At 36.4% G+C, this 22,151-nt stretch overlaps 1 protein-coding gene across 1 annotated transcript; it reads left to right on the forward strand.

The window, feature by feature from the left end:
- The first annotated feature begins 2,728 nt into the window (after positions 1–2,728).
- hcn3 (hyperpolarization activated cyclic nucleotide-gated potassium channel 3) lies at positions 2,729–20,636 on the forward strand. The gene is made up of 7 exons (XM_066675471.1): positions 2,729–3,263; positions 15,349–15,781; positions 17,097–17,258; positions 17,418–17,636; positions 18,106–18,252; positions 19,009–19,249; positions 20,437–20,636. Exons 1-7 carry the CDS (start codon positions 2,734–2,736, stop codon positions 20,634–20,636), a joined length of 1,932 nt encoding a protein of 643 aa, XP_066531568.1. The 5' UTR covers positions 2,729–2,733.
- The last annotated feature ends 1,515 nt before the right edge of the window (positions 20,637–22,151 follow it).

The raw sequence follows: 22,151 nt of genomic DNA on the forward strand, positions 1-22,151 counted from the left end.
AGCAGGAAACATTCTGATTCTGTGTCTGAATATGTAGGGTTTTATGGTAACACTTCCAGCTGAAGTCAACCTCCAGTGTAGCTAAGACTTTATTTCCAGGTGAGTCACCAAACCATATTGCATAACCCATAAGTACAAGGGAGTGTAAGCTATGATGGTATGTTGATATGTCAACTGCTTTTTTTTAAAATTGTTTAGAACTGAATTTACCAAATTGTTGTTAAGCTAGGTAGCAAGTGTAAATACCAAAGTAATTTATGCTAATGGAACTGTATGGATTCTTTCATCAATATTGTACAAAAAATTATACATATACAGATATGACAAAATCTGTGTATGTGCATGCAAAATAGCGATTTATCAACAAATGTCAGTACACCTGGCCGGCCACCATGGCATAAAAGAAGACAAAATGCATGTGGTTAGCACTGGTTAGTTGTTAATCTAGTCACCATGTTCCCTTGGTTCAGATTAAAACTCTTGCACAGTCTGTGGTATATATAAATAAAATCTAATTGATTTATTTAATTCCCTCCATCCCAGATGTTCTCTGATGTCATGATTATGAATATTCTGATTTGCTTTAGCAGTGCCAAAGGTTGAAGTCTGTTAACCAGGATATCAAATCTAATCATTCCATTTTTTAGGGCTATTCCAATGAAGTTAAATTTGCCCTTTAGATTTTGTCATATCTGTCCCTGGGGGGGTCCCCTATTGGATCAAGTCCTTCATAAAACCATTGCATAATACAGGCCAGATGCTTCCTGCATACATGCTGTATCAATGTGGGATATGCTGTTATGTTGCATTATGTTCATGTGTGGGAATACTGGACTTGTTAGGCTGCATAGAATAAATCAGTAAATGAATCTGCTTATAACCACCACCGCCTGTTTTAATAGAATGTCATGCATGAAATAAGCATTCATTTGCAAGGCCGTATTTCAGCTTAGAAACTGCAGTGATCCAAAGACCATCTCAAAATCATGATTCACACAGCCAAGCTCTCTTACATCATGAATCAAAGCAACCAATAACATCAATTTAGGATGGGACTTTCAAGCTGCAGGTGAGCAGCAGACCATTATGGGAACTATATATATATATATATACACAGTTAATAATTAATGATTTTAAATAATGTGTGCTACTGATTTAACAAATTCATGCAATCAAGGAGAATCTGAACAAAACATTGTTCATCAAACTCACTCACACCTACTACTTTATAGAAAAAAAATAACTTATATTTCTCATTTGTTTTTATATTATTATTATATTTTGTATTTACTGTGATTATATATAACTTTATACAAGTACCACACTTACTGAGACGGCATTAGTTTAAATAGATATAATTATCTTATCTGAGGCTTCTGCATAGTACTGTATATAATGTTACCAGTGCTGAGAATTTTATTATTTTTTTCCCTGCTGTTTCTAAATGTTTTAATATGTTTGTTGAAATGTGTTACTATAGTGATTTTTATAAGTAAAAGTCACCTTAATACAACAGTAAAGTTGCTAAAAGTATCATATCAGAAAACGCTCGGAACAGAAGTGTAAGCAGGATGTAGACATTTGTTTAATTATACATTCTATTATATTTTATTCATCATGTACAGTATTGGAGAAGGTAAGCAAACAATAACAGTAAGGTAACAGCCTGTATAATGCACCCGAGGAAAATATTAACAATTGTTAGTCTGACCATGCGCAGAACCGCTAAGTGGTACACTGACTGGTAACACACCTCGTCAGAACACCCCTTCTCCCACTTTACATCTCTCATCTGGAAATGCTCGCTCACGACACGATCCGCGCTGATGAACTCAGACACTAAAATGCACACTCAGCACTCAACGGACAGAGCGCGCGCGCGCACGAGAGAGAGAGAGAGAGAGAGAGACTTGACCTCGAGCACGCCAAATCCAACATCCAGTTTCGAGCACTTCTCCACGAGAGCGCGCTTCAACTATTCTCCTCAAACAAAACAGACGAGAAGTCAGTGAAGATTAGGTCAAAACGGACAGAAATGGCTGTTTACTATTGAACTGTGGGCTTTAAACTTCGGAAAATATCGAGGTTCAACCTCTGACTTTTTCGGGTTTTGGTAAACGATTCGTTTCCGTCTCATTTCGCTTGTTTGTTTTGTTATCTACGCGGTTTCTTCGTTTCTGCTCGCTGTGGAGGCTCGTTTAGGACAAAGTTCTGTGTGTTTTCTTTACTTGAGGAGCCGCAAATTCCGTTATGGATTACCAGCTTCTGTATTGCTGAGATTTTGATGTGATTACACTATCTTTGAGTCGCTTGTCATATAAACGATTTGAAGATGTACAGTGTAGACTTAAATGTAGACATTAAAATGTGTTCATGCAATTTTTCAACTATTTGTGGAAGACCAACATATGCTTAAATATATGTAATACACCTATACCGCAATTACCCTATTACCAGTACATTTATGTTATTCCTAAAGATTTGTTTCTTCATGCTATACAGCTTTCTCTGTCATTACAGAATCATCAGCTCTGTTCATTTGTCTGAAATTCCTTCTCATTCAAGTCAATTCCCAATTATTATTGAGAAATTCTGAGAAACAAACATATTAGATTGAATTTATACATTTGACTACTGGATTGGTTACATATTTGTTAAACTATTGATTTCAAGCATATCACTGGTGTGTCTCTAAATACATATATATAATTAATAACATAAAGCTGGTGTAGGATGGATGGTAATGGAGCAAGTGAAGAAGCGGGCAGTGAGGAGTGTCCGGCTCCTAACGGTGACTCCAGGCAGAGGGGCAGGTTCTCGTTATCAAGCTGGCGTTCTTCTTCTCAGTCCTCTGTACATGGAGAGCGAGGTGCTGAGCTGAACCGAAAACTTTTGTCCCTTGTCCACCATTATGAAGATCAAGTTAGCTCAACGACTGACCTCACCTCCAAACCCACAGAGGTGACCACAGGCTCTGAAGGACAGGTCTCAACACCAGGAGCCTGCACATCCACCGCATCCAGCTCTGGCAAAGCTGTGCCTGATGCTGTAGGGCTTGGGGGCATAACTTTAACCCCAGGCATGGAGGACTATGACTCTATTGACCAGTCCACATATCTCCACAAGCAGCTGAGTTCCATGCTGCAGCCAGGGGTCAACAAGTTTTCTTTGCGCATGTTCGGAAGCGCCAAAGGCGTAGCAGCAGAGCAGCAGAGAGTCAGGTCCTTTGGGGTGTGGATTATACATCCATACAGTGACTTTAGGTAAGTAACTAAGGTAAGGGATGAATATAGGCCAGATAACCCATTAAGTAACTGCCATTAGGTTGAGACAGTTTAAGTGAGCATAATCACCCTCTAGTATTAATTTAATTATATATATATATATATATATATATATATATATATATATATATATATATATATATAAAGTACATATTTTTATATACTTTATTTATTATTAAAATATACTTTTTTACAGTGACATTACAAAAACGCAACTCCGCATGAAACATTGCATGAACATGCAGCTACAATATCTTAATAATACATTTCAACCAATATGCCATATTGCCAAATAAGCTATAGTGATTATGTGAGCAACCTTACATTGTAACATTTTGACACTCAGTATTTTTCCATTATTGCACGGAGTCCGATAAGACCCTAGTTATGTAATTCAACAGAAGGGGGAGTGCCCCCAGGCAGTGGCCCGACATGGGTCAGAGAACTTTCGCTAGCCTATTATTATATGAAGTTGAGATTAATCCTGTATATTCTCTGTATGGATTTATTCTCCTACTCATGCTGTTGCACTAAATTAGAAGCTTAACATAATATATATTCTGCTTCCTAGTATATGCAATTCAGAAATAAACTTCGTTTGACCTTCACTTCTAGGATTGATTGGTTTAATCAATTCTGCTCTGGTTTGAGTTAAACAAATCAGGCCCCTCTCTAAAAGAAGACACAATCTGGCACAGTTTTCTTAGAACTCATGCTACAATAAGCATTGCTTATATTAGCTGCTGGTGGTGACAGTCTCCTTTTTAATGTGATAGCTCAATACACCTATCAAAAAAAAACTCTGTAGTTCATGAATCACAAGGAATAAGGTCAAGAAGTTTTATCTGATATTGGAAAAGTGACTTTCATAGTCATTGTTATATATGATATTGCAATATTATATAGGAATGTAGGTAGCTAAACAATGTATCTCAGAATATAAGCTTAATGAAGTATCATAAATCAAATTGCAGCAGTGTCAGGTCTGTGTCCCAGGTGCTCCAAATGAATTCCACAGAACACATTCACTGCTGGGCCTCTCAATCACCAATGTAACAAACACACTTGTATAGGGCATTGAGTTACCATTCTCTTCCCTCGTAAGGTTACCCTGTGTCAGGAAGGGGTATCACTTCAAACTAGATGGTCAGGAAAGACCCACAGAGTGTTGTGGGTGTCAGGTTGATGTACTGTGGCTAGTATTAGTGTGCAGGAAGTGGAGATTGAGATAAATGGATAAAGGGATTGTGTTTGTAGATGGAGAGAGGCTAGAGAGGCTATGAGGACTAAGCTTTCTTCAGTAGAGGACAGGAATTGTTTGTTAAACTAGTTTTATGCATTTACTAAGTGCATATTATATAATGAGTACTGTGCAAAAGTAAACGTTAAAACAAAACCTTTTTCAATATATTTTGGGATTTAAAATACAATACAAAAAACAACACAAACAAAAACAATATCTGTGATTTGTTAATTCAGTTGAATATTTATTTAACTGACAAATGTAAAAGGAAAACATTTAGTTCATTTAGTTTTAGCTGATCAACTTGATAGTATTTTGTAATTTCATTTTATTAAGCAAATTTTGTTGGGACTATTACTTTTATAGAATATTCAAGATACACCGTTTTAGAACATTTCTTAATAACCAGGAGCATACATCAAGGTTCACTCTTTGCAAGCAAAGATGTGTCATGGTGCGAGAAGTTTGCAAAAGTTTGAAAAAGCCTCTTCTTCAAATTTGCACAAAAGATGCAGGCTATTTACAATGTAATGTACATAATATTATGAAAAGATTCAGGGATTCCAGAGAAATATCGATTAATTTGGAGCAAGTCCAGAAATCACTGTGTGTAACCTTACAACCATCAGAGATGTCGAGATGTATCTCATATGGCACATAATGAAGAGAAGTACCAGAAAATGGTAATCAAGGACTGTGGAGCTGCTGAAGTATTGTATAAAGACAAATTAGGCAAACATTACACTTGCAAAACTGCAGCAATTTGTATCCTCATTTCCCAAATGATTTGAAAGTGTAATTAAGGAAAAATAATGTAAACACTGGTGAACCTGTGTATTTAATTTTTCATTAAAGTGGCTAATGAACATAAGAAAATGTTAAATTGATAAAATGTTGCTTCCAGGTTCCAAGCTGAAAAATACATTTTCACCAATTTACCATTTTGTCTAGAAATAAATGGTAGGGCCGAAATGTGCTGAAGAGTTTACAGGTTGTCTTTGGTCATAGTTTAGAGATTTGCAAAGTAAAGAAGCACACCAGTCATTTGCATTGCCCATATTGTTGTCCAGTGCCAAAGAAGAAAAAGAAAACTTGGAGGTAATTGTTTACATTTTTTACATTTCCTTATTTAAACTTTAAAGCTGATGGAATCGGTTGAGATGACCACAGCTCATACATAGGTCATAGAAGTTGACATCAATATAATGGCTTTAAAGGTCCAGAAGTGTCACAGTGCCATGGAATAAAAAACATTATTAAAAGACTGCATGGTAAAGAAATGTACACATTAAATATTATTGTGTGTGCATGCTTGTAGTGTTGTTCTCTGAAAGGTCGTAGTGATTCCTAGCTGAGGCTTTAAAGAAACTGTCTTCCTATTTTAATATCTTTTGTTAAGTTGAAGCGTTACAGCTGAAAAGGGCATGTTTTATATATTTAATAAACACAGAAAAAGAAAAGGTCATCCATCAGTAACATTAGCTCTGAATAAGAAACAATAATATGTTACGAGTAATATTTGAAACTAATTTGGTTACTCAGCTGCCGTGCATTTGCCCTTACTTTATAGTAGCTTTATTAAGAATTAAGTTACTAAATAAACATACAAATATGTTTGGAATTTCTTGCAAGTTATATATAATATCCCAAAATGTCTTGTATAATTTGTAATGTTCCTTTATTAACATTTACTTTTAAAATATGAAGATTTTTGGATTGGAATATTTGTCATAATTCTCAATATTATACAGGTTTTACTGTCATTATAATCCTCTATAAATATGTTCATCATACCTTAAAAAAAAAAGAAAAAATGCTAATGCTAATGTAGCTATTATTATTATTTCATATATTTCATATTATTTTTAAAATATTTTTTAGTTATTGCCATTACTTGAATTATAGATAATTATAGCACACTTGGCCCATTATAAAAAAAGTGGCAATGGCGCTTTGTGCTAAACGTGAAGCTTACAGCATACAGAAAAAAATTACAGCATACAGAAAAAAATTTAAACATGTCAGGTTCTGGAAATTCGCGAGCCTAAAATGGATAAGTTTGAAAAGATGGTAATGATGAGGTTCTGGAAATGAACTGGAATGTGTAGTGGATACCAGTGGCTTGTATTACAGAGCATGATTCTTGGATTAACAAGCTTGCTCAGGGCTAAAGCAGATGCTTCTGTATCTAACCAGCTCCATCATTAAATACTCTCCACAGCTGACGTGCTCCAGGGTAGATTATGTTGCAGTTTAGGTTGACTGAACAAAGAAATTCAGATTTTTAACTAATCAAGTTAGAGGATACCCCATGAATATATTAACATACTCAAACCTGTGTAAAACTGAGTTAGTGGATTGGATGAATATTGAGTATTATTTTTTTTTTAACTGTTATAAATTAAGTAAGTGTAAGCCCTTCTTTCATATTGTCACACATGTTGCTACACAAACATTTACAAAATCTCAGATTGGGTCCCCATTGGACACCAGCAGTCTCAATAGCGCTCCTGTTAACTGAAGACCACAAGTTAAATTGGAGTCCTATAGAGCACAGCTGACCTCACTCTCTTGGTGGATAAGATGGCACCTACTCTTCACATATCTTTCTGCTCTTGGCACTAGGAAGCTTACACATCGGTCAGCTAATGGGACATATCTCTGTTCGCTTTCAGCATGTTAAGGTTTTTAATGGTGATGCATTATCAAAAGTTTGTAAAGAAATGCTGGGTTGGAATCACATCCTTCTATATTGTTTTAATATGCTATGTTTATCCTAAAGTTTATATTGCATTGTCTCTGATTATTAGCTGTCACACTTCAGTGAGTCTCCCAGAATTGCACACAGTGCCACCATCAGTTAAGAGACGCCTGTGCTAGCTTGCATCGTGAGCAGAGAGATTGGGGAGAGAAGGGGGCATCTTATCCACCCAGAGCACAAGACCAGTTGATCTCTCTAGGCTTGCCCACCTTGAATGGATGAGGAACTGAGATTATTCTGCTTAACTGTGAAGCAAGCATTCTAATAAGCCTGATCCCTATTATAATTGGACAATGTGAATCATTTCATGATTTTCCTTGGTATCCTTTTTCTTATTTCAGCATATTTGATATAATTACTAATTCTGCAGATGACATAATTGAGCTAACACTATTTCCTTGGTCTTCAAAGCTTAAAACAAATGACACTTAATTTATAGAACCATTTTCTTAATGAATATTCCCAACGTCAGGCCACCCCAACTAACCAAACGTTAATCAAGAATGGAATTAATGCATGATATTCAGTAGTTTATATTGTCATGAAAGTAGTTTTGTCTCATTGTTTGTAGAAAATAGAAGAAAAAAATGTACATAGCACCATCAGGTCAAAATTGTAATTAAAGCTTTGTGACTTCTTAGTCAGAGTTAAGCTATAATCTCAGAACAGATGATGGCTCAGTGGTATTAATGGCCATACTCCCTGCCCTCAAATAATCCTTCATACAATAAATAAACAACAGAATTCATGGTAATTTCTGAACTAAATTTATAAATTAAATTACTGTAAATATATTCAATGTCAAGCCCTCCCTTAAATTCTCAATACTGGTTTCTCAGATTCTGTGAAGTCTCTTAGAGATGTGACATCTAGGGCCTGTAGATTACCCTGCTATTTGCATACTCCAAACCTACCAAGACCTAAAAGCAATAGCAAAAATGTAGAGAATTTGATCGAACAAGTTTTCTGACATATCACGAAAATCATTTTGTAAGAATTTGCCGTTTGTCCTGATTAGTAAAATGTGATGAAAGTCTCATCATAATATGTTGGTGTATAGTGTATAGTGGTGTATAACATGTTGGTGTATGTATCTATTTTTAATATGGTGACTCTTGAAATAACAAACAACAAATTAACTTGGTAACATTGAAAGGATCTGTTTGCTACCAAAATTAGAAGGCAAATCTAATGCTAACAGTGCCACTACATTTGCCAGGCTCCAAAGGGCTTGTGTTTAACGGGATCCGTTGCAACTTTGTGAATCTTGGAGCCACCATGAAACACAAAACAGAACAAATGGAATGCATAGTGATAAGCGTTTTGAATGTTTCTTGTTCAGTAAGCCATCAATTACGTAGCGCACCCATGATGTAAGTACCCACATCTCACTTAATTTTTCGCCCTAAAGGATTAAACCATAAAGAAACATGTTCCTTACTAACTGAAACATAAATCCTGCAGTTGTGACATAGCACAAGATGTGGACAGTGATCCGTCTAAATGAGGTGAATGCGCAGCCCTGAAAGCTTTACAATGTAACGTTGGCTTAGTGATTAAAGCCGGAGATAAGGGTGGATCTATGGTGGCAGTGAGTTCAGGATTGTACGATAGACATAAACGACCATCTGTCAAATGAGGCTTTCTCAGGCTATCATTTATGTTGTAATCCTTCAAAAAAAACTGATCCTGAAACTGATGCTTAAATCTGTTCTACTTAATGGGAGATTACAGAGGAAGAAAGAGAAGACCTTATCATGGGACGTCCTTTTTGTCTGTGGAATTAGTAGAAATTAGTAGTATTTTGGATACCCTCTGAAATAAAACCAGTGACCAGTATAGCAAAAAATACCACTTCCTGACATTTTCATAATACTTGCTGAGTAGAAAATGTATTTAGGAACAGACTAAAGAATTAGTAATGACACCTTTAAACACTGTGTACAAATGTAGTCTTGAGAATCAGTAGATACAGCCATGAGAATTTTTGAGCAAAATAAGTGTGGGACCAGCTGAGTGTCAAGTTTCTAAAACATAATTCCTTGTGAAGGCAGTGATCAAAGCAGGAGGATGTGGTGGTCTCATCATCATTGTCAGATGGCCAACAAGCCTGTCATTGATTACCATAAATGTGTATGGCTGAAAAGTACCCCAAAGACTATAGTTCAGTATGTATTATTGTGTCGCATTGATTGTGATTATATCAGTGATAGTGATTGTGTCAGCATGCAAAATTCACTTTTATTTTTGAACACACTGTGTTCATGCATATTATATATTGACTGTGACCAAGCATACGAGATATATGTTCTGTATATACAGATTCTGTTGATCAATTTAAAAAATTGACTAAATAATTGCAAAATTTTTCTGAAATTAAGATTAATTGCATTGTTCGTTAAGACAGAATCTTTAATAAAAGATATTTAAATGTAAAATAATCAATGTATGATCAATGCATTGGAATTATATTAGTAGTGTCTATCAATATAAAATCACAATACAGAAGTTGAAATGCTAGTACTTTCTGTTTTTGGGAGATTAACCTTTCCTTTTGATAAACTTTCCAAATAAACGGGTATACCTATATATCTATTGAAATAAACAGGGATTGTTTATGTTTTACTCTGAATTTAGGTTTCTTATGTTTTAGAGATTATTACTGGAGAAACTTTCTCTGGTGATTTTCAGTTTAAATTTAAATGTACCTCACTGAAAAGTGCTTCAAGCACTGTCTCATTACCTGGAAAAATGTCTGGAAGGTTTCCAGACAGAATACTCTTTCTCAGCTTAACAGATGGTCCTACTATGTATTATTTTCATTTTGGTAGCTCATTAATTTCATTGCCAGGCAGCATCTTCAGGGCAAGAGACAAATGTAAATATGAAAAAAAAATTATAATGAAAATCTCTCTATATATCAAGAACTTACATAGCATTGCTTTGATTTGTAATAGAATTAAATTGGCAGGGTTTGTTTAGTCCTTGGAATTACTTAATTTCCTAAAATATTATAAGTCCATAAAAAAACATATTACTCCCACAAAACTTTACAGGTTCAATACATGATATTCTGTCAGTATATGTCACATTAGAGCACCAGGATCTCAGACTAAAACAAATGCTTCATATTCAGCCCTTTCGCTTTTCCGTCAAGCAGGCAAGTACAAAAAATCTTGCGTACTCTATACTCTAGTCATGAAAACAGACATCAAGTTACACATTGAAAAGAAGAAACGCTAGTTTACAGTAGAAAACATGTAAATACCTTTAACTGTAAATTCCTTAACATAGCCATACCATGCTGCCTTATGTGTCATCAATAAATTGTGAACATTATTATATATAAATTTTCTTCAGAGGTTATGCATTTTTAAAAGTTCAGAATGGTATACATCCTGAAAAATAACATATAACACCTCTCTACTGTCTCACACATTGATTGTTTAGGTATTTATCACATGTAACGCTAGTGATCATAAATGTAAGCTAAAAATTTTACAATTGTATCCCCCACTGCCTTACTTATGCTTAGGGTTGCAACGGTATGAGATTTTCACAGTATCACAGTATCGCGGTATCATGGTATTCCACATATGTTATTGTAAGTTACACTGACCCTTACACTGACCTAATTCCCTTTGCAAATGTCTTTGGACAGCTAGCTTGGCCCTAAAAGCATTAACAGTATAATAATAATAATCAATTATAAAATCTATTAGTTATTACAGTTATTAATGACACATCTACTTTGATCTGCACAGAGGGATGGTGTTCTTGTTGATGGGAAAACATGTTTGAGGTGTTCCCTCATTTAGCTGCCACTTTACATCCACATTGTCTGCAGATGGGATACGCATGCTTGCAGCCGTGTTGCTGATATTCAAAGCAGTCCCACACTGCTGATTTATTTTAGATTTTTTAAGGATGTGGAGACTGGTTAAATCTGTCACACTTTTCTTTGTCATTTATGCTGTTCTGTGCTTGAGCGTTGCGCCAGTAGCCGAGGGGCAGCCGAGGCAGAGCTGGGTATTGCATGGGTGAGATTCTCAGCTGGCTTGCATTTTTCCTTTACTACCGGTAATAAGCAAACGGCCATGGTACGATAACCTTGCATTTTAATACTGTGGTATACCACGAAGCCGGTTACCGCTGCAACCCTAATTATGCTTCATCCCATATTGCACACTGGAACACTACATAGAGCAGGGGTCACGAATAGGCGGACCATTGTCCAGGTCCGGACCCAGGCGCTGTCCTATCTGTACCTGGACCTGTAACTGATAAACTATTAAGAGCTGTTTAATTTTGAACAGTGTTTGTTTTTAAGTGCTGTGACTCCTCTAGTCATAAAATCCCATCTTTCAGCATAAAGAGCCAATCAGCTTGCTGATAACAGGTAAAGAAGTCCTGTCCTCTAGCAATAACAGCCAATCAAATTGCTGGTTATGGAAAAGCTGTAAAGTCAACTGCAAATACAAGACAAGTCATTAGGGACTTTAATTAAATATGCATTTTCAAAATCATTGTTTTATTTGTAAATTTTACTTGAAACAAGGAAAGGACATTTTATTCAGAGTATTTATTATTTAAAAAACATTGGATTTTAAATGCCCTCAGAGTTCTCAAGCTCTGAAAAGTGTTGATTTCTGACTTGTCATATAAGTGGTGTTTTTGGATGACAAAATTTTATTTACTCATTATTAATTTATTTTTGTGATGAAGAAATATTCAGAAGGCCACTTTCACCTCAATGTTTTGTCCTGCAGTCTACTGTCTTACATGTACAATGTAGTGTGTGGACACACTATTGTCTCTTGGGGAGGGCAGAACAAAATGGGGGGTGGTCCAAAGTTCCACAGGCTGTTACTCTACTATAACTTTTAATTGAAATTATTCACTGCTGTATTAATGTTTAAAATGTTGGATATTAAACCTTTAAGATTATTGTATAAAATGTTAGGATCAGTGTTCAACTGCATTTTAGTGCAATCACAGGAATTTAAAATGACCCATAAACTAAATTGTAGATCATTTTTGCACTTTTCTACAGTTTCAGTAGTCAAACATAAATGTGTTATTCAAATGGCTAACAGACATTGGTCAGTTGCAACAGGTGCGGTAGATGCATAAAAAAGGACTATTTTTTAAAACCTATATTTAAAGTAAATATTAATTTCTAGAAACAAATACCTCTGTGTGTGAATTATTAGATTGGTCTGGTTTACTAAGTAGCCTACGGAAATGTGCATGACTATTTGCTTGCAAATGCTTGTTTGTTCATTTTCTTTGTTATTTATAGCCAAACTGGCTTTGTATATCCAGAAGTTAAATATATAATAGCTAAAAGCCTCAGCGTGGGACTATTTGAAACTATTTATTTATGTTATGGCAGTCTGAGCTGTCTTTGTAGTGACAGCCAGAGAAAATGCCTTTACTTGGCTTTTCTGTGTCAGTTTAGACCCACTGCATCTCACGTTACCTGATCTAATTACAACTTGCAGCATTGTGTCTGTAGAATCCTATACCCTATGCTTGGGGATTACAGAGCTTGCATGAATCTTTTACATTTGAATCTCTCCATTTACATCTTCCATTTAAGGGCAGAAGGCCAATGTTAATGCACAGTGAGAGTTGTATGCATAAAAAATCACACTATGTTCACACCAAGGTTAATATGTTTTTTTTTTAATTAAAAGTGTTAATTTGTTTTTCACACCAGTCACATTGCTGCAACAGGATGATGAGTGTAATTAAAGTGTGAGCTCATTGGGTGGATAAGTTCAAGGGTAAGTAAAAGGGTCAGTGAGAGGTTGGTGTTGATTGACACCACGTTGGAAAAAATTACAAGAGGAAACCTCAGATCAGTGACACATAAACCGCACACACAGCATGTAACTGATAGCTGCATAAACTTGCATTCTCTCGTGTATTCTGGCATCTGCCACAAACTAAAATATTTGTGGTCATTGTCAAAGGGTGTGGCTATGCAAAGTGCCTTTGAGCTTGCCCAACCATCTCGCTGAATAGACTGTCTACTGTTGCAGTGTGTTGTATTTTCCCATGTTACCTCTCCTGTCCTGTGTCTGTACTGAGTAGGTGCTGCACTGAGGGATTTTGTAAAGGCTCTTGGTATATTACCCGTTCTTTATAAATGCACTATGTTGTATGATTCATTTGATGCTAATGTCTAATTGGTGTCAGAAGTGGGATAGATAGCGGAGATAGAAGAACTCCAGCCATCTGGCCATGAAATTTATCTAAAAATGCCCAGCCAATGGCAGCTGAAGATTGTGATGGCACCCATTAGCTGTGCCCAGCAGATGCCCGAAGATGGCAATGGCTGGGAGGTTAGAGTCACCGAATAGACCAAAAAGGTTGGTGTTGATGGCTAGAAGCCCCAAGCTAGCAGATCCGAAATGGTGCTGTGCAGTTGCATGATGCCATGTGGTCTCCATCATGGCAGCAGAGGGTGGAGATCTGTCAAATATTGCAGAGATCCAAATTCCCTGCTACAACAGCAACAGTGCTTGGGAACATTAATTCATTGGGAATCACTGGGCGCAAGGCGGGAACACACCCTGGAGCGTGTGCCAGTCCTTCAGGAAACCCACGCAGACACAGGGAGAACACGATTGGAAACATTATTATGTCTAATTTCAGGTAGCAGCACACCACCACAGTTGTGTTGAATGATTTTGATAATGAACACACCAACTTCACTGCTCTGATAATGGCAGTTCCCCTGCAGTTCTGCTGAGTGACAAAATATTTTAAATATTAAAATATTTTAGATGTTACAAGATCGCTATAATCTTCATAGAATTACATTTTAAAAATGAACGAACTAAAATAAAATACATTTTAATTAAATACTCAGTAATTATTTTCAAAAGCTGAGCCGCATCAGAGGGATCAAAGAGCCGCATGCGGCTCTGGAGCCGCGGGTTGCCAACCCCTGGCCTAAGACATTCTGCCTATATATGGCGACTAAAAATAGTAACTTTACATGAGAAAGAAAAATACCCCCTTAAATTTTAGTGGATGCCAATTTAAAAACATTTTACTTCAAGTCATTTTGAAATATCAACATAAACAGAGATACTTGGAGTTGTGTAAAAAGATAATTCTGGGAGTAGGACCTTGTCCGAACTCCTTCCCTCAGCCCTATACATACACCTTTCAAAGTCACGTCATTTACATGTCGGAAAAAAATATACATTCACCTCCCCATTTCAGCTTTCACATTCTTGTACTAGCAAAATATTTTTGACTGGATAATGACCATATATAAATATATCTTGTTGCTATCTTATTTCATTATTTGTGAATTTAAAATCACTCCATAAAATACTGAAAAGCATTATTAAACCAAAACATTCAAGGAGCTGTAATAATGTATGCTACTAGTCTTCTTTAAATGTATGGTTTCATAAAAGGACTCATATACAGGAACATACAGTACGATTGGATTTTTTAAGCTGATAACAGCAGTTAAGTGATTTAATTGCTAGTAATAACACTTTACTTAATGCCTGCTACATTGCCATATATACAGTCCCATGTTTTATGCCAGATTATATCCCATTATATAAGAGTGTCATGGTACAATTACTGATGACTGTCATAAAAAATGTCATAACTTTGATCTCATGATGGCTAACTAGAGTAGATTTCACATGTGACATAAGCTGTCATGACATGAAACATGGCTTCCCAGAACAATTACTGTTAATAGTAATATGTCGTTGTTTTATTATTTAACTAAATCAGTCATAGCAACATGAAACAGTCAAGTCATATGTCATTACATGTGTATGGCATGCTCATATCAGTTTTATTTTGCATTTAAATCTGTAAAGTCTTTGCAGGAATCTCAATATAGAAGTAAAATCTAACAGAATGCCAACAGATATTGTAAAGGATGAGACCCTGGTGCCCTTCTAAGCATATAATACAAGTCTGAACCTTCTGGATTCTCACTGCATATGTACACTACTTTTCAATTAAATTTTTCTCCTTTGTAAATGACAAAAGCCTTATCTTTGTTCAATCTCCAGGTTCTATTGGGATCTGGTAATGCTGTTTTTGATGATGGGCAACCTCGTCATCTTACCATGGGGCATTACCTTCTTTGAGGATCAGAACACGCTTCCATGGATGATCTTCAACATGGCCTCTGACACTCTTTTCCTGACTGACCTGGTCCTAAATTTCCGCACAGGCATTCTGGAGGAAGACAATAGCCATATCACCCTGGACCCACGTATTATCCGCCGCCGTTACCTGCAGGGCTGGTTCCTTGTGGACTTCATCTCCTCCATCCCAGTGGACTATATTTTCCTGGCAGTGGATCTGGAAGCTCGGGTAGAATCAGCAGAAGTGTATCGCACTGCCAGGGCACTCCGAATTGTTCGCTTCACCAAAATCCTAAGCCTCCTCCGATTACTTCGACTGTCCAGACTCATTCGCTACATACATCAGTGGGAAGAGGTGAGCGAAGACAGCAATTTAAAGTTAAACATTTAAACTTCAACTGATCTGTTAGCAATTAATCAAGCCTTTAGGAACTGGATTAGGTGTATGGCCCAAAAAAATCAAAACAATTCTTGGTCATGACCTGGAGCAGTTTAACTTGTTCTGCACATTTTTATGATTTAAAGTAAAACCCCTGCTTAAAATAATAAGTTTGTTAATAAAAATTAATCTACTAAAGATTGTCATGCAAGTACACTCATCAAGATTTTTGCAATAAGATGATGAGTAGTGTTAAATGTGCTGGGAGCAGGAAATACACTAAAATGTACTTCAGATTTGACTTGCAAAATCAGTTAACAATTGAACTGAACTGGTAGACCTCCAGAATTCACTTACTTAGAAATTCATATGTATATATATTTTTTGTTGTAAGAAGAAAGCTCAATGCTATGGGTCTGAAAAGGTGTGTAGATGTCAAGAAGCTGTTCTTTAGAAACACTGAGCAACTGACAAACGGTTGATCTCTGGGTGGGTAGGACCCCCTCCTTTCCTCAATCACCAATAACAATACAGGCATTCGTCAGCAGATGTGACCGATCTGGGCAGTCGGGGTGCTCTGAAGATTTTGCAAAGCAATATTGAAAGAATGTGGTGGGCTGGCTTCATGTGTCTCCTGAGGCTGTGTACAATAAAGGGACATATTGTTTTAGCCTCCTGAAAACACGCACTTTGGGCTTCCTTGCCAGATTTTTTGAGAAATTAGAGATGGCTTCCATTTTCACTGATATTGAAATGTGGCACAATTTACATGGATCTGAATGTGTTTTCTATTGAAATGTTGTGCATCATTTGTAGGATGACTTGTTTATCTTCAAACGCTATGCTTGTCTTAAAAAGTCTCACATTGGGCCCAGCTCGCTCTCTTTCATCTAGAAATCACAACATTTCTGCTGTCATCTATCATTGAACATTTAAGTATTCTATACATAACCACTAAGGTAAGGCTAAAAACAATGCAAACAAAGAAAAAAGAAAGACTGTTATAATAAAAACAAAGGGTGGATTTAATAAATATTGAAAGATCTGAAGCTTGAAGCTTTTGTGTCTTATATGTTGAATATATGTTTTCTGTATTTTTTTCTGAAATATCCAATGGTCAGCTCTGATTTTCGCATACTATGTGCTATGTTTATATAATAGATAGTAAATATAGATATAAGATAGCTGTACCTGTACTTTAGGACCTTGTCTGCAGGGCAGTAGACCTACAAGACTGAAATTGAGAATTCTACTTCTGCAATTCTTTCATTCTCCTCTGCCTACTCCTCAGATCTTTCACATGACATATGACCTTGCGAGTGCAGTGATTCGGATAGTGAATCTAATTGGGATAATGCTTTTACTGTGTCACTGGGATGGCTGTCTTCAGTTCATGGTTCCCATGCTACAGGAATTTCCACCAAACTGCTGGGTCTCCAAAAACAACATGGTGGTAAGAAATCTCTGTTTTTATATTTATGAAGGGTGTTTATTTTATGCAGAGTGTGTGGCATTTACTTACTGATACTATCCATAATCATTCGGCCATTTTTGTTTCATTAAATGTTTTTTCTTCTTTTTTATTCTACTTCTTTATATTGTTCTTTGTCAGAACGCGACCTGGGAAGTGCAGTACTCCTATGCTCTCTTCATGGCCATGAGCCATATGCTGTGTATAGGATATGGTGCTCAAGCTCCTGAGAGAATGACTGATGTGTGGCTCACAATGATCAGCATGATTGTAGGCGCCACATGTTATGCCATGTTCCTGGGCCATGCCACCAACCTGGTGCAGTCATTGGATGCTTCTCATCGTCAGTACCAGGAGAAGGTATTGGCCAAATGTATTGTTTTGTCAAAGTGGTGCCAATTATGTTTCTGTAGTATCTGTTTTAAGATATGGTTTTGTGAATTTTCAATAATTATTTGGATTAGGAGATAATGAGTTCAATATACAATTCATTATGTGTTCACTGTTGAAACTAAACCTTATAACTCCTTTTTTGATGTTTGGAACATTTAAAAACATGTTAAATAAAACTTACACAATGTCACAAATGGCATATTATAACTACTTAAAGTTCACAACTAGTAAAATGGCTTTTTCTGGAGATAGAAATATATGTTCTGACAATGAAAAGGGTTGGGTTTCATATAGAAACTGTAAAAAATTATATTCTTTGATGATAAATGTACAGATGTTATAGTAAGTTAAATACAATAATCATTATTATATATTATGTGGACGTTATGTGGTTTTACACGTTACAGAACATGATGCGATGTTGTGTCTGTTACAGTATAAGCAAGTGGAGCAATACATGTCCTTCCATAAGCTGCCTGCGGACATGAGGCAGAGAATCCATGACTACTATGAGCATCGTTTCCAAGGGAAAATGTTTGATGAAGATAACATACTGGGAGAACTCAGCGACCCACTTAAAGAGGTGTTTTCTCATTGCTCTACTGGATTTCTTATTTTGAACATTTTTAAATTCTGTTTAGGCTTTCACTATGTATTCAGCCTTCGACATTTTTTCCATGTATTTTACACTTACAAAAAAAGTGTAAATAGAAAGTGCATTTCTATTATAGTATTACCCAAATTGTCATAGCATAAACATGTACATTTTAGCTGCTGGCCAGGGAGCAGATCTTCTAAAGTTTTGTGACTTAACTCTAATTTCGCATTAAAACATGTCTTTCACAGTTTATTGCAGTGGTTCTCGATCTTGGTCCTGGTGGCCTACTGCCAGTTCAGAGGTTCTCTGCTTCAAACGCCCCTTATGTAACTAATGAGCTAATTAACAACCCCTCTCAAATTTGAAGTGTGATGGAGCAAGAAAAAAATACTACATGCAGGGCAGTGGCCCACCAGGACTGAGAACCCGTGCGTAGTGTAGCAGCAGATTCTATCAGCTGGGCACCAGATAATATTAAATTAGCACTAGATGCTGGGGAGTGAGTACTAGGTACTACTGAGTAGAAGATACTAATTACTTTAATTGTTTTAATGTGTAATGTTGCAAAACATATCTTTCAATTTTGTAATAATTACTCTTTATAAATATATGTATATTAAAGTGGTATAATCACAAGAAAAAAACATTTGAAAGGATATACAATACATGTCAGTGTCAATTAATTATAATTACATATGAACATTAACAGGACTCCAATTTACACTGTGTGTTTTCCGGTAGGACATAGTGAGCTACAACTGTCGTGGATTGGTAGCGAACATGCCGTTGTTCAGCAACGCTGATCCACATTTTGTCACTGTGGTTCTTACTAAGCTACGTTTTGAGGTCTTCTTGCCTGGTGACATAATCATTCGTGAAGGCACCCTGGGCCGAAAAATGTATTTCATCCAGCATGGCTGTGTCACTGTCATCACACGTGAGAAGAAGGAAAAGAAACTCAGTGATGGCTGCTACTTTGGGGGTGAGTATAAGTGGCATTTGCTTTGGGTCCATCCAAGATGTCTGTTCAAGACATGACTATTTTACTTTGCATATAAGAAGATATGAAAAATCTGATTCAATCCTGTAATAAATTCTATCCCAAAACAGCTTGTTACTTGATGTTGTTGGCTGTGTATGTATTCTTTTGGTGTAGCATATGTTGCACTTTTATACATGTGATTCAGTTAAAGTATTTCAGTTAAAAACAGCTTATTGTAAAGCTTAATAGTTACATGGCATCAGTATTAATGATTAATGATCAAGTTTTAACTTATATTTTAAGCCTTTATTTTGATGACTGTAATTATTATTGTTGTTGTTATTTTATCCTTTTTACTTTCAAATGTATTGTAAAACTAAGCATGTCTTTTATAATAAAACATTGATTCTCTGAAATGGTAATTATATAGAAGGAAAACATTTAAAATAACTTGCAAACATTTAAAATATTTTGCACACTATATTGGATTAAGGGGCGGAATGGTGGCGCAGCAGGTAGTGTCGCAGTCACAGAGCTCCAGGGGCCTGGAAGTTGTGGGTTTGATTCCCACTCCGGGTGACTGTCTGTGAGGAGTTGGTGTGTTCTCCCCGTGTCCCCATAGGTTTCCTCCGGGTACTCCGGTTTCGTCCCACAGTCCAAAAAACACACGTTGGTAGGTGGATTGGTGACTCAAAAGTGTCCGTAGGTGTGTGTGTGTGTGAGTGAATGTGTATCTGTGTGTCTGTGTTGCCCTGTGAAGGACTGGCGCCCCCTCCAGGGTGTATTCCCGTCTTGCGCCCAATGATTCCAGGTGGGCTCTGGACCCACCGCGACCCTGAACTGGATAAGCGGTTACAGATAATGAATGAATGAATGAATGAATATTGGATTAATTTAATAACAGTACAGCCATTAAATACAGGTTATAAATTTTGCAGTAATTTTTTCCACAGCTCAAATCTAGGTTTCAACATTGGTTGCAATTAATATACTTAATGGCTATTTTGATTAAATAAAAAAAGGAAAAAAAAAAGTTTTTAATTTTCAAATGTCATTATGAAATGTTTACACAAAAACAGATGATTTTTTTTAATTGCTTAAATTTATTTTTTTGGTAATTTCAGAAACTGAGTATTGAGGCTTTGAAATGTGGTGGAAAACAGCTTATTTAAAATGTCTCTTTTCAGAGATTTGCTTGTTGACACGTGGCCGGCGTACAGCTAGTGTGAGAGCAGACACCTACTGCAGACTGTATTCTCTCAGTGTGGATAGTTTTAATGAAGTTCTGGAGGAGCATCCCATCATGAGGAGAGCCTTTGAGAGTGTTGCCATAGACCGCCTGGACCGCATGGAGAATAAAACCATTACAAACATGACGTCTTTATGAGTTGACCACTGAGGACGATGAGGAGCGATGGTGACATTGGATTGCCCTGTCAAATCAGCATAAGGACCCTGGTTCAGAACATGTTTGGACTGAAGGCAGAACCTTAAGGCAATGTCTGAGAATGCCATTATATCATGTTACTTGTCCCTCTATGCCCTTCTACCATGTTAATTGTCTTTGCCACAATAATTGTCTTAATTGTTAATTGTCTTCATTGAGACACAACTCACCATCATTGGACAGCAGTGAACTTTGAGCTATGAAGGCCCATGCTCAAAATGCCAGCTGCCTGAAAAACCTATTTGACTGGAAGTGTCTAGCTAATTACAATCCTTTCCACACTTGGTGTTAACTCTTAGAAGCTGAGAGTTATTCCTCTTGTTTTGCTACATTATTCAAATGAGATTGCATAATTCAGTGTCTATAGTAAATTTAAAGTTGATATTTCTGATATTGTACCACCGTTGGTTCTGGCCACACAGTGTGATTAGCTGAAAGATGATCTAAGAATGCTAATATTGCATGATAATGGCACTCTGACCAAAGCTGTTCAAGTATAGCTCAGCCACATAGACATGCATATACCTAGCAATGAGACAGCAAGTGGGTAACTGATCATAAAATATAACAATGATGACAACGATGGAACTGTTGTATAACAGCAATAATACACTTGAGGTTTGTGATTTTTGGTGGGGGTACTGACGCTGGTGTACTGATCTTCCACACTATGACTGTGGCTTCATGCCTTCAACTGCAGTACGCCAGTGCCGAAGTCTCACATTATTGCATATAATGTGTTATTACTTAACTCTGCCACTTGACGTCACACTAGAACATGACCAGCCTCTCAAACCAAAACAAATGCTTCGTATTCACCACATTCTTCCCTCCAGGCACACCTCATTCTCTGCTCAGAATGCCTTTACTCCACTATATTTTTACATAGAAAGTAGTTGTATTAATGTTTTAAATGTTGGCTATAGGACCTTTAATGGATATTATTTACACTTGATTTACTTTTTCATCAGGTTTACTCAGGACATTTCCAGTTGTTTTAATATAATTAAATGGCACACACATGGCAAAAGTGAATGTGCATTTTCAACAAATTATTTTAGTGCAAGCTCTGAAAAATAATAACCAGTTGTCATAGGGCTGATAAGACTTGTTTATATCCAAATTTAGCTGGCACTACATTTTTGCAAACAAAAATTAGAAGACAATTATGGCCCAAATATTTTTCATTAGTAATCCTTTTATAATATATATTTTAACCTACCACAAGGCACAAACCACACCCAGGTATTTAGTGAGGTTGCACAGATTTGTTGGTGTGTTTACGAAGCTGAATTACCTAATGTGAGTTCTGGCTCCCCAGCAATCTGCTACACAGAGAAACTTTTTTTATATATTTATAGCGCACTGTAAGCCATACTGAGTGCTTAAAAACACTGAAACATCTGTGTAGTTCAAGGGTTCAGTACTAAACATAAGAAACATGCCGTGACTGAT

The sequence above is a fragment of the Hoplias malabaricus genome, chromosome 6 (assembly GCF_029633855.1).
Source record: "Hoplias malabaricus isolate fHopMal1 chromosome 6, fHopMal1.hap1, whole genome shotgun sequence".
Classification (NCBI taxonomy): domain Eukaryota; kingdom Metazoa; phylum Chordata; class Actinopteri; order Characiformes; family Erythrinidae; genus Hoplias; species Hoplias malabaricus.